Source organism: Sturnus vulgaris, chromosome 16 (assembly GCF_052056855.1).
Source record: "Sturnus vulgaris isolate bStuVul1 chromosome 16, bStuVul1.hap1, whole genome shotgun sequence".
Classification (NCBI taxonomy): Eukaryota; Metazoa; Chordata; class Aves; order Passeriformes; family Sturnidae; genus Sturnus; species Sturnus vulgaris.
Genome location: NC_142258.1, coordinates 1,880,170 through 1,893,889, shown reverse-complemented (window position 1 = coordinate 1,893,889; position 13,720 = coordinate 1,880,170). Strand labels below are relative to the sequence as shown.

Genomic DNA, 13,720 nt, shown 5'->3' with positions numbered 1-13,720 from the left:
ATGAATTTTTAGATCAACAATTCCCGAACCTGGGAGCAACTCAGGGATTTTCTACTCCTTTGGCTCTCTGAGATTTAAAGGGATTTTGATTCTCCTATTTCATCCTTAGTCAGAGGAAGCTCCAATTCCAGAATTTCCATCCAATTCCTGCCAGGTTTGGACCCAAATCCCTCCTGGAGATGATTCCACACCCTCATTCCTCCCTAATGCCAATCCCCACTGCTGCCAGAAGTTCTCCAGGAGATTTTCCTTCTAAAACTACGGCAATTCAGGAATTCAGGGCAATTCCCGGGATCAGACCCTGCCTGATCCTCGGGAGCATAGCCTGGAGCCTGCTCTGAGCCCTCCCTGCAGGACAGGGACAGCCAGGGACACAGAGGGACACCCAGAGACACCTGGGGACACCTCGGGACAGCCAGGGACAGACAGGGACAGAGAGGAACACCTGGGGACAGACAGGGGACAAACAGAGACACCGAGGGACACCCAGGGACACCCAGGGAAACCATAGGGACAGACAGGGACACCCTGGGACACCCTGGGGACAATGGGGACACCCTGGGGACACCCAGGGACAGAGAGGGACACGTGGGGACAGACAGGAACACCCTGGGACACCCTGGGGACACCCTGGGACACCCTGGGGACACCCAGGGACCCACAGGGACACCCAGGGACACTCAGGGACCCATGGGGACACCCAGGGACCCACAGGACACCCAGGGACACCCAGAGACACTCAGAGACACTCAGGGCCACCCAGGGACACCTGGGGACACCTGGGGCCACCCAGGGACCCACAGGGACACCCAGGGCCGAGGCCCCTCTCAGCTGGGGCTCCTTCCTCCCCTCACTGTCAAGATAAAAAGCGTCACAAAATATTCCATCGGGGAAAAGGGGAGATGCGGGAAAATTCAAAATAAAATGTGGGATTTTATTTCTTATAAAAATAAAGAAATGACAATAAAAAATAAATTAATTAAATTCAAATTCAATGCATTAAAATAAAAGAAAATCTCCCGGCCCTGTGGGGTGCTGTCCCCTGTGCCACCAAAGGTTTTTGTGCCACCCATGGGTGCCAGGAGCTCTTTTCCCTCCCATGTTTATCCCGAGGTTTCTGGAGCTGCTCTTTGCCCTCTGCCCAGGTGAACCAGGCACAAAATTCAGGATTATAGGGAATATTCACCCAGGCTTTGTGTTCCCTCCTTTCAGCCCCACACGGCGCTGTTGGCTCGGGTGGGAATTTAACCAGCCTGGATTTGCCAATCCTGCCTCTCTCCCAGCACAGATCCCGTAAAACTCCTTTTATTCCAGCGTGTTTATTTACAGGAAAAGCGCTGCTTTCTTCAGGGCAACTCAGGCACCACCGCATTTATCCAGCAACTTTTTTTTTTTTTTCCCCTAGCACAAAACACCAATAAATTCTAATAAAATCAAGGTAATTCCTTAAATTAACCCCATTCGGCTTCAAGCCGCCGTTCCCGGTGGGATCATTGCTGGGTAATAAATTGTGGGCATTTTCTGGGCGTGTTTGGCGAGCAGGTGATGCGAGGCTCCTCTCCTTGCCTGTTTATCATCCCCAACTCTATTTTTATCGGATGACTCTCCCCATTGTCATGGCGAGAGCAGGCTGGAGTCTCGCTCGCATTTAGCAACCCATGCCCATAAATACATCAGCAGATTGAATTCCAGCCTGACATGCCAGCAGCAGCTCTGCCTCGCTTTATTTTTTTTAAATTTTTTTATTTTTTTTTTTTCCCCCTCGTTCACACGTCTGACTCAAGCTCTCCCGGCTCTAATTGAAAAGCCTCAACAGAGGATTAAGATCAGATCCATTATTACAGCGCGATGCTCTGTGCATGCTGATGAGGAAGGGGCTGTCACGGCGAGCTCGGGGCGGCTCTGAGCGCCCCAACCTGCGCAGAAATTGGGGAGAAAACACCTGAGGTGATGTGGGAGCGATGTTTGGATTGGTGACAGCACGGGGAGGGTGCGGGGAGGAGGGGGCAGAGCTCTGCCTCACTTTTACCGCACTTGTTGCATCGCAAAATGCTCCGAACCCCAAACCCTAAATCCCAAAATCCCCAAATCCCCAAATCCCTCAGCCCCTTCCTGCCCAGGGAGTTCAGGAGGGAGCGAATCCAACACCAGGTTCCCCTCGCAGCCTGGATTTCCATCTTCCCACCAAGGAGCGATTTTGGGGCCTGGCTCGGAGCCAGCTGGAGGAGAAGCTCCGCGCATGGGACGCGGTTCTGCAGGGATGCTGGACGCGACCTTGGCGCTCGGGCTCCCCTTCTGCTCCGGCCCAGGGCCGTGAATCGAACCCCGGAGGTGTCAGAGCCCCCCGGCTGTCCCCGGACCAGCCCCGGGTTTGGGGTTGGCGTTTGGGGTCGGGAAGGGGCTCTGGAAGGATTTTTGGAGCTGGAGCCGCGGGATGTGGAGCGGAACCCGCACCGGGAGGGGCTCAAAGCCCCGGGGCTGCGGGAGCGGCAGGGACGGGTAAGGAGAGCCGGGAACGGGAACAGGGATTGGGAATAGGGATGGGAATGGGGAAACGGGGATGGGAACAGGGATGGGAACGGGAATATGGGAACGGGAATAGGAGAACGGGGATGTGGAACAAGGATAGGAACAGGGATGGGGAACAGGGATGGAAGCAGGGATGGGGATAAGGATGGGGATGGGGAACAGGAATGAGGATAGGGGGACAGGGATGGGGGAACAGGGATGGGAACAGGGATAGGGGACAGAGATGGCGATAGAAACAGGGATAGGGAATAGGGGGCAGGGGTGGGGGAACTGGGATAGGGGACAGGGATGGGAAACAGGAATAGGGGAACAGGGATGGGGGAACAAAGATAGGGGAACAGGGATGGGGAACAGGGATGGGGAACAGGGATGGGAACAGGGATGGGGGAACAGGGATGGGGGAACAGGGATGGGGGAACAGGGATGGGGGAACAAAGATAGGGGAACAGGGATGGAGGAGCAGGGATGGGGGAACAAAGATAGGGGAACAGGGATGGGGGAACAGGGATGGGGGAACAAAGATAGGGGAACAGGGATGGAGGAGCAGGGATGGGAACAGGGATGGGGGAGCAGGGATGGCGAGTGTGGCAGAGGCACGGGGAGAGGGACACAGATATAAGAAGGGGACAGAACAGGTTAAGGACATCCCTGAGCTCGGGAAGAGGGCACAGGGATGGAAAGGGGGAAACAGGGATGGGGCAGAGGCACGGAGACCGGGACAGACATGGCGAGGGGGCACGGGGAGAGGACACAGTTATGAGGAGGGGGCACGAAGGCGAGCAGGTGGCACAAACACGAGCAGGTGGCGCGGACACGAGCAGGTGGCGCGGACACGCGGGGGCACCGGCGGGCAGAGCATCCCTGCTCGGCGCTCCCGCTCCCCGCAGCGGCCGCTCGCAGCTCCAGCCCCAAGTTGGCGAGCAGGGGGCGGCCCCAGGGCTGCGGCACCCCCGGCCCCTCCGGGCCCCGTCGCTCCTCCCGGGGGAGCGGCCAGCGCAGGGAGCGCTCCCGGAGCGGCTGCGGCAGCGGGAGGCTCCTGCTCCAGAGGGAGAGCAGCCCTGGAGCTGCAGGTAACCATGGCCGGGAGCCGGGAATGGAGCCGGGAATGGAGCCGGGAATGGAGCCGGGATGCGGGGAATGGGGAACGGGGAACGGGAGCGATCGCTGCGGGGAGGATGGGGACGGGGACGGGGCAGGAGGAGTGGGGGGGACGTTCACAAAGCGCACCCCGCTTTGGGGGCTCGCTGGGCTGGAGGAGGCACCGGAGCGTCGGTCCCGCTTGGGGAGACACCGAATTTGCCGTTCTGAGGGGGTTTGGGGGCTGGAGAGAGGAGTGAGCCCATCCTGGCTGCGGGGATGGCGAGCGGGACCCTCCGGATAATGGGGTGACCCATCGTGCTGTGGGGTACCCAGGAGGGTCCTTTGGGGCAGTGGGGTGATCCATCCTGGTGTGGGGTGCCCTGGAGACAGTGGGGTGACCCATCGTGCTGTGGGGTGCCCTTTGGGGCAGTGGGGTGACCCATCCTGATGTGGGGTGCCCTTTGGGGCAGTGGGGTGACCCATCGTGCTGTGGGGTGCCCGGAAGGGACCCTATGGGCAGTGGGGTGACCCATCGTGCTGTGGGGTGCCCCCGGCCGTGGGGACGATGGCGCGTTTGGAGCAGGAGCAGCTGGAAAGGGACACGAAAGGCACCAGCGGGAGGGGCCGCTGGCAGCCCGGGATGGGGCAGAGGCCGGGATGGGGCAGAGGCCGGGATGGGGCAGAGGCCGGGATGGGGCTCAGGGAGCGATCAGAGCTCTGGGATCAAACACGGCAGGGAATGCAGGGGCTGGGAGGGGTCAGCGAGCAGGGATGTCAAGGTCAAGGTGACATCGTGGGGGCCAGGTCAAGGTGACATCGTGGGGGCCAGGTCAAGGTGACATCGTGGCCGTGAGGATGGGGCTGGGCTGGGCTGGGCTGGGCTGGGCTGGCTCCCGGCCCCGGTGCCCAGAGCTTGGCATGGAAGAGCAGGGAAAGAATAACCGGGCTCGGGTGGTTTGGGTTCAAGCAGAGATTTTTTTTTTTTTTTTTTTGAGCTCTGGGGAGGAGGAGACACCCGGGTGAAAGCGCAAAGGCGGTCCCAGGGTGCTGGGACCAGGCTGGGGACACCCCCAGCTCCTGGGGACAGTCACCAGGGCTCGGTGGCTGCAGTGGAGCTGGAGTGGGATGGATCCAAGCCAGACACCCCAAATCCTGGAATTTCGCCCCCCCTTGAGGCTCCTTTTCCTGAGCTCCCTCCACCCTGAGCCCCGGGGCTGTTCCTGCTCTTCCTCAGCTGGAATTAACGCTCCTCCACCCCTCGGGAATATCCCTGGAATCACTGCCTGTCCCTGGATTGCAGAGAGGAAGGGAGGAAATGAAACCTTTGGGAAAACCCCCAGGGTTTGGGGATGTGCTGGAGCTGGAGAACAGAGATGGAGCTCCACACCTTGCTGTGCCTGGAGTGGCTTCAGTCTGGGACTAAACCCACCTTAAATCTGGGGCCAAACCCACCTTAAATCCAGGAGCAAACACAGCTTTAAATATGGGGCCAAACCCAGTTTAGATATGGGGCCAAACCCAGTTTAGATCTGGAATCAAACCCACCTTAAACCCAGGAGCAAATCCATGTTAAATCAGTGAGCAAAGCCAGTTTAAATTAAGGAGCAAACCCAGATTAAATCCCACAGCAAACCCAGTTTAAATCCAGAGCAAATCCAGTTTAAATCTGGGACCAAGCCCACCTTGAATCCAGGAGTAAACCTAATTTAAATCTGGGAGTAAACCCATCTTAAATCCAGGAGCAAACCCATGTTAAATCAGTGTGCAAACCCAGTTTAAATCCAGCAGCAAACCCAGTTTAAATCCGGAGCAAATCCAGTTTAAATCTGGGAGTAAACCCATCTTAAATCTGTGACCAAACCCATGTTAAATCTGGGACCAAACCCATCTTAAATCTGGGACCAAACCCATCTTAAATCCGGGAGCAAACCCAGTTTAAACCTGGGACCAAAGCCAGCAGTTTTTTTGCTTTCCATGAGTGTTGGTGTGGCAGGAGCAGCTCAGCCCCAGTGAGTAATCCCTGAGCACGACTCCAACGTGTTTGGGGAAGTAAAAAAAAAAGGATTCAGCAAATATTCCATGGGATGTTTTCTGAGTTGTTCGCTCCTAAAAATAGGAGCAGTTTCTCAGGTGCTCTGGGAAACCCTGGGATGAGCTGAACAAGGTGGTGCCAACGTGAAAATACAATTTCAGAAGATTTTTTTTTTTAGGGTTGAAAGTGGGAAGAAGTTGCTGAACTCGGAATTCAGCTGATCAGGGTTTAGTCCCACAGCTCAGAGAAGCAGAGGAGCAATTCCACCTGAGGAAGTTTTATTTTCAGCAGGGAAAAATCCATCCTTCGGTTTTTTTGGGGCATCAAGCTCCCCCCCGAGAAGCATCAAAGGCAGATTTGTTCCTTTTCAGAAGAATCGGAGCTGATCCCTTCGATTTTTTTTTTTTTTTTTTTTTTTTTTTAAACTCCAGGTGCTGGGATGGGGCTGGGAATGGGAAAACCGAGGTGTCCCTGCTGTGCGGGGGCTGCTGGGTCGGTACAGAACATTTTTATCCCTCGGGAGCTGGAGCAGCTCTCAGGGTGATGCTGCATTTCCCTGCTGCTCCCACCCAGATTTCCCGGGATTTTTGATTTCTCCCAGAACTGCTCTGCTTGCTTTCCCGAAATCCCTCCCCTCTCCTGCCTGCCCCAAATCCAAGGAATCCAAATCCAGGGGCTCCTTGGGAAGCAGCAGGTGATGAACACTCAGCTCCAAAATGAAAAAAAAAATTATTAAAACCCCAAGAATTTCTTGCAGCCAACTCCACGGGACGGGAGTTCAGCTGCCAGGAGACAATTCCTGGAGAGTCCTCCCGGTGGTTTTTTTTTTTTTTTTCCTCCCCAAGACTGTTTGAAAAGCCTGGATTCCCTTTGGGTGCGTTATCCCTAATTATCCTGCCGCTGGAAGCAGCAATCTGCCATCCTGGCGCTGTAATTCCATTCCCAGCAATTATCGGAGATGAGAGAGTGATGATTCCAGAGGGAAACAGGCAGCGGGATCCAATCCAGCCTCACAAAATCAGGTTTCCTGCTGCAATTCCTGCCTGATCCCCGCCTCACTCTCATGCAATGCTCCCCGTGGAGTTATTTTTATTTTCCTGCTGCGACCAGAGCCAGGGAAAACTTTCAGCCTTGATCTGTTCGGGCATTTTTAATTTTCAATTTCAAACTTTAATGCGATTTTCAACGTTTGTTTTTCCTTAGGTTTGGGGTGGTTTTTTCAGTCTCAGTGTTCTGTTAATTCCTGGCTTGGATTTTTTTTTCAGCCAGGTTTATTTAGGAGTTTTTACAGCGAAATTCTAACACTCTAACACCTCTGCTATTTATTCCCCGAATTTTTTTGGGAAGCAGGGACAGAGATAAATTCAGCTGCTATGGATGCTGATTTTTTTTTTTTTTTTTTTCTATTAAAACTTGGAATTCTATCAGGGATTCTTCCCAGCTCCTCGATTTTAAGCAGAAACCCCAGAATTTATGAACAATCCCAGGGCAGGGGCTTGGAAATCAAAGTGGGGGGGAAAAAAATCTGGATGAGAGGAAATCCCCTGGAGGCGTGCTCGTTATTAATCCCTTAATTAAGAACACCAAACAAGGCCACGAGGGATCAATCAGCGCGTCTTAATTACCTCTAATCATCAGCTTTAATCACCCTTTGTGGAGGTTCGGGGTCGTGGTGACAAAAGGAGCTGAGGCCGGATCGTGCTGGTGAGGGACAAATTGTCACCTGGATAGGGGGGGAAAAAATTCCCTGTGTTCCTCCAAGGCAGCCGGGAAAATGTGGATTTACAGCTGGCCGGGGTTTGTTTTTTCCAGGAAAAATCCCAGATTTTTGGTGGCTGCAAGGAAAAAGGATGAGGGGAAAAAAAAAAAAAAAAGTGGGATGAGGATCTTGGGGGAATTTGGGACATCAAATCCTGGGAATGTCCAGATGGAATAAATTCCTTCCTGGTGTTGAAAGCAGCAGGGAAGAGTTGGAAGGTTTCACATCAGAGAATTTGGAAATGGATTTCCCCTGAGGAAATGTGCTGGGACATCCCTGGAATTGTTCACATCCAGCCTGGCCAGGGCTTGGAGCAGTTTGGGATAATGGGAAGTGCCCACGGATGAACTTGGAGGTTCCTTCCCACCCAAACCATTCCAGGGCTCCGGGATTCCCTTCCCAACCCACTCAGGGTGACAGGGAATATCAGCTCATCCCTCAAAAAATCCCCAGGGAAAGCTGAATATTCCCACAAACCCATGGGAAGAGTCCCAAAACCCCGAGGGGACTGCAGGGAAATTCTGGCTGCTCAGGGAACCTGGGAGCTCCTGTCCATGGAAAACACAGCCAAGTCCTTGCTGAAAAACCTCTGGAATGCCAATGGATGGCTGGGAGAGCCCTCTGCAAGCAGGGATTTGGGGCTGGAGGAGGAAAAATTGGAATTTTCCAAAGGAAAGAGCTGCTCTTTCCAAGGTCTGAACTCCAAAGGTGCTGGAAGGACCAGGATTGAAGTTGTTGTTTAATTCCTGCAGTTCCCGAATCCAAGGATGTCCCAGGATCCCTGTGGGAAAAGGGATTTTGGGAAAAGTGTCCTTTTCTGGTTTTGAGAGGATGAGTCACACACGACTGCCCCTGCTGACCTTCCCTGCTGAGTTCCAGCTCTGCTTCTTTCCATCACCTCCAGCTTTTTCCAGGCTCAGATGGAAAATTTGGGATTTTTGGGCCCAGCCTGGATGTGCTGAGCTTGTCTGGGAAGAGCATTCCCAATCCCAGCCCCATCCCGAGGATGCAGCTCCATGGATTGGAGTTTAGAAACCCATCCTGTGCATTTTTCCTTCCCGTCCTTTCCCTTCAGTGATCCCAGCGGGGTCACAGCAGGAAAATGGGAATTTCCAGCCAGGAATGAAAGGTCCCAGATTCAGCTTCTCCCAGAATTCCCCCATAAATAACCTGAGATTTGCTGCAACTCTGGATTTCAAAAGGAGTGGAAGATCAGAATTTAAAATTCCATTATAAAATTCCATTTTTTAAAAACCAGAACTGTATTTTGCTGTATTACTTTATCCAAGCTCTGGAGCTTTCCTTTGTTATTTTATCCAAGCTTTGGACTTTTCCTTTTTTTTTTCCCAAGTACTGGAGTTTTCCTTTTATTTTTTTTTTTCCCCAAAGTACTGGATCTTTCCTTTTTTATTTTATCCAAGCTCTGGAGTTTTCCTTCCCCCCACCACCACCAGGTACTGGAGTTTTCCATTTTTTTCCCCTCAAAGCTCTGGAGTTTTCCTTTGTTATTTTATCCAAGCTCTGGAGCTTTCCTTTGTTGTTTTATCCAACGCTGGAGTTTTCCTTTTTTTCCCCCCCCACAGCTCTGGAGTTTTCCTTTTTTTATTTTATCCAAGCTCTGGACTTTTCCTTTTTCATTTCATCCAAGCTCTGGACTTTTCCTTTTTCATTTTATCCAATCACTAGAGTTTTTATTTGCTTTTTTTTTTTTTTAATTTATTTTATTTTATTTTATCCAATCTTTTTTATCCACTCCTGTTCAATTTTTAAGGAACTCAGCTGAGCTCTGCCTGCAGTGGGATGCTGGGAATTGCAGGGATGCTCCCAACACCTCAATCCCAAATATCCCAACAGCATTTCCAGCTCCTCCTGGCCCATCCTCGTGCCCTGCAGCTCCCTCAGCTTTTCCTGCATCCCTGATTTTCCCCGGTGCATCTCCAGCCACGTGAGACTCCCACTCCCCATCTGCCCATTCCCAAAGCGGATTCTGGGCACATTTGTGATTCCTCCCGGGACTCCTCCTCTCCCCCGGCTTTTCTCACCCCAGCAGAAAAAGCCCAGCCACCCATGGAGGTGGATTTCTGTGTTTGTCATTCCACATCCAAACCCCCGGGGTTATTACGGGAATTTGATGGTCAGGTGACGGCAGCAGAAATCGCCGGGTGGGTTTTTTTTTTTTTTTTCCACCCTCACCAGGATTTGTTGGTGGGATTTGGTGCTTTAAATCTCTATTTTTTTTATTTTTTTTTTTAAATATAAATATTCATATCTTTCCAAGCTTCTCCACCTGATAAACACCTACTTTGAAGCCCACTCCGACAAAAATATGGGAAAATATTCCTGGGAATCGAGCACGCCACGTGCAAGGGGTGTTGGAAATTCTCCACCTTTTTCAGAATGGTTGGTAAAATTTATTCCAGTTTCAAACGTGCTCAGCTGCCCTGGAGCTGCCCACTGCAGCTTGGATTTCCTGCAGGAAAAAAGGGATTTTTTTGGGATAGAAAAGAGTTCAGGCTGAGAGGAGAGGCTGCAGGAGCACAAAAAAAGAGTTTTGAGAGATGGAAAAAAGGAATTTATTGCTTCCCTTCTCTGTGCACACACCCTGACTTGGTGGAGAAAATGGAAGTGATTGTAAAATCTGCTTTGAATTTTTAAATTCAGAGAGAATTTTAAAATCATCTTTTCCTTGAATTTTTCCCTTTTCATATTTTTAATTTTCCTTCTAGGAACAAGATGCCCGTGAAGTTTAACCTCTCTTAAGAGGAATAAACCGTGGAAAGAAAGAAAAACCAAATACCCAACCATTTCAAATTTTGAAATTTTCAATTTTTCGTGTTTTGAATTTTCATATTTTCAGTTTTTGTACTTTGAATTTTCCTTCTAGGAACAAGATGCCCATGAAGTTTAATCTCTCTTAAGAGGGGAAAAACTACAGAAAGAAAAAAACAAACAAAACCAACCATTTCAAATTTTGCAATTTTGAATTTTTCGTGTTTTCAATTTTCATATTTTCAATTTTCCTTCCAGGAACAAGATGCACGTGAAGTTTTATCTCTCTTAAGAGGAATAAACTGGAAAGAAAAAAACCAAAACCAACCATTTAAAATTTTGAATTTTTCGTATCTTGAATTTTCGTATCTTGAATTCTCCTATTTTCAATTCTCCTATTCTCAATTTTCCTTCCAGGAACAAGATGCCCGTGAAGTTTCATCTCTCATAAGAGGAATAAACTATGGAAAGAAAAAAACCCAAAACCAAACCATTTCAAATTTTGAATTTTTCCTATTCTCAATTCTCCTATTCTCAATTCTCCTATTCTCAATTTTCCTATTTTCAATTTTCCTATTTTCAATTTTCCTATTTTCAATTTTCCTATTTTCAATTTTCCTATTTTCAATTCTCCTATTTTCAATTCTCCTATTTTCAATTCTCCTATTTTCAATTCTCCTATTTTCAATTCTCCTATTCTCAATTCTCCTATTTTCAATTTTTCTTCCAGGAACAAGATGCCTGTGAAGTTTCATCTCTCATAAGAGGAATAAACTATGGAAAGAAAAAAACCCAAAACCAACCATTTCAAATTTTGAATTTCTCCTATTCTCAATTCTCCTATTCTCAATTTTCCTATTCTCAATTTTCCTATTCTCAATTTTCCTATTCTCAATTTTCCTATTCTCAATTTTCCTTCCAGGAACAAGATGCCCGTGAAGTTTCATCTCTCATAAGAGGAATAAACTATGGAAAGAAAAAAACCCAAACCAAACCATTTAAAATTTTGAATTTTTCCTATTCTCAATTCTCCTATTCTCAATTCTCCTATTCTCAATTCTCCTATTTTCAATTTTCCTATTCTCAATTCTCCTATTCTCAAGTTTCCTATTCTCAAGTTTCCTATTCTCAATTCTCCTATTCTCAATTTTCCTATTCTCAATTCTCCTTCCAGGAACAAGATGCCCGTGCAGTTTAACCTCTCTTAAGAGGAAGAAAAAAAAAAAAACGCACGGAGGGAGGAGCCCAACCCCCCAGACCATGGATCCTTTGTACTTTCCCAGCTCGGAATGGGCTCCTGGCGAGCTGAACTGGTCTGTGCCTCCCAACGCGACGGAGAACGCGACGCTGGCGGGGCCGGCGCCGTTCCCTTACATCCACAAGGTGCTCATCCCCGTGTGTTACCTGCTGGTGTGCGCCCTGGGGCTCAGCGGCAACGCCCTGGTCATTTACGTGGTGCTTCGGCACGCCAAGATGAAAACCGTCACCAACATCTACATCCTCAACCTGGCCGTGGCCGACGTGCTCTTCATGCTGGGCCTGCCCTTCCTGGCCACCCAGAACGCCATTTCCTACTGGCCCTTCGGCTCCTTCCTGTGCCGCCTCGTGATGACCGTGGACGGCATCAATCAGTTCACCAGCATCTTCTGCCTGACGGTGATGAGCATGGATCGTTACCTGGCCGTGGTGCATCCCATCAAATCCACCAAGTGGAGGCGGCCCAGGGTGGCCAAGCTCATCAGTGCCACGGTGTGGACTTTGTCCTTTTTGGTGGTGTTGCCCATGATCATCTTCTCGGACGTGCAGGAGGATTTCCAGACGTGCAACATGAACTGGCCGGAGCCGGTGAACGTGTGGTCGGCGGCGTTCATCATCTACACCTCGGCTCTGGGCTTCTTCGGCCCTTTGCTGGTCATCTGCCTGTGCTACCTGCTCATCGTGGTCAAGGTCAAGTCCTCGGGGATCCGCGTGGGCTCCACGCGGCGCCGCAGGTCGGAGCGGAAGGTCACCAGGATGGTGGTGATCATCGTGGTGGTCTTCGTGTTCTGCTGGCTGCCCTTCTACACCATGAACATCGTCAACCTCATCCTCATCCTGCCCGCAGACCCCGTCCTGGAGGGGCTCTACTTCTTCATGGTGGTGCTGTCCTACGCCAACAGCTGCGCCAACCCCATCCTCTACGGCTTCCTCTCCGACAACTTCAAGCAGAGCTTCCAGAAGGTTCTCTGCCTCCGGAAGGGGGATGGAGCCGACGATGGAGACCCCGTGGAGCACAGGCAGGAGAACAGCAGCCGCCTGCAGGAGTCCATGCTGACCCAGAGGAACGCGCAGTTCAACGGGCACATGCAGACCAGCAAGGTCTGAGGGCACGGCCTGGCACTGCAGAGTGCCCTGGAGGACTTGGGGACATCAGTGAGGGAACAGCCTGGCACTGCCATGACCCCTGGAGGACTTGGGGACATCAGTGGGGGCACGGCCTGGCACTGCCATGACCCCTGGAGAACTTGGGGACATCAATGAGGGAACAGCCTGGCACTGCAGAGTGCCCTGGAGGACTTGGGGACATCAATGAGGGCATGGCCTGGCACTGCAGGGTCCCGTGGAGGACTTGGGGACATCAGTGAGGGCATGGCCTGGCACTGCAGAGTGCCCTGGAGGACTTGGGGACATCAAGGAGAGCTCAGTTCATGCAAAAGGAAAATGTGGAGCCCCAGAAGCTCCAGATGAACCCAGAGGGCTCTTCCCTGTTTTTCCCAGCTGGAAGTGCCAGGCTCCCGTGGTTTCCTGCTGGGTCTGACCTTTGGGACCAGTTTGGGTCCTCCAGGGAATGATTTCCAGGCTTTGTACTCCAATGATGCAGACCGACACTAAGCCAGCTCTAATTCCCTTGTTAAGCTGGGTTTAAGGCTGCTTTGCACTGCTGGGATCAGCTCCGAGCAGCAAAGAGCTCAGCTGGGAACTTTGGGAATTCTTCAAGGGGATTTCTGAGAGGAAAATGAGATTTCTTCAGAGCTTCATGCACAAAAGGCACCAGCTCTGCTCTGGAATGTGCTGGGTGCTGCCTTTGCTTTGTTTTCCTGCCATTAACCCATGCCAGGGAGCCAGAACTTCAGGAACCCTTCAGACACAGCCAGAAAGGATAAAAAACCAGGATTAGGACAACATTTTGGGAAGGAATGGATGAACCTGTGCCATTTCCACCTTCCCCCCGATGAAATGTGCTATTGTGATGTCAGTGCTGATGGCCCTGGGGTCCTGGGGAGATTTTGTGTCCATTCCTTGGACCTGAGTGTAAGTCTGGACTCAAAACTGTGTTTCCAGAAATTAAACTTGACTCAATTATCTCTGAGTGTAAGTCTGGACTCAAAATCGAGTTTCCAGAAACTGAACCTGACTCAATCCCCTCTCAGTGTAAGTCGGGGCTCAAAACTGCATTTTCAGAAATTAAACTCAGCTCAATCCTCTCTGAGTGTAAGTCTGGATTCAAAACTTCATTTTCAGAAATTAAACCCGGCTCAATCCCCTCCTGACTGGTGTTTGTGCCTCGATCC

At 50.9% G+C, this 13,720-nt stretch overlaps 1 protein-coding gene across 2 annotated transcripts; it reads left to right on the top strand.

The window, feature by feature from the left end:
* The first annotated feature begins 1,559 nt into the window (after positions 1–1,559).
* SSTR5 (somatostatin receptor 5) lies at positions 1,560–13,633 on the top strand. 2 transcript variants are annotated; one of them, XM_088174232.1, is made up of 2 exons: positions 1,560–1,947; positions 11,344–13,633. In XM_088174232.1, the coding sequence occupies exon 2, from the start codon at positions 11,430–11,432 to the stop codon at positions 12,531–12,533; it is 1,104 nt and encodes a 367-aa protein (XP_088030358.1). In that variant the 5' UTR covers positions 1,560–1,947; positions 11,344–11,429; the 3' UTR covers positions 12,534–13,633. The 2 variants fall into 2 exon arrangements, with proteins under 2 accessions (XP_088030358.1, XP_014749938.2); XM_014894452.2 differs by lacking the exon at positions 1,560–1,947 and adding an exon at positions 3,497–3,599.
* Positions 13,634–13,720: the final 87 nt, after the last annotated feature.

Coding starts and splice junctions, on each gene's coding strand:
- SSTR5 (XM_088174232.1), top strand. CDS start 11,430: ATGGATCCTTTGTACTTTCCCAGCTCGGAATGGGCTCCTGGCGAGCTG.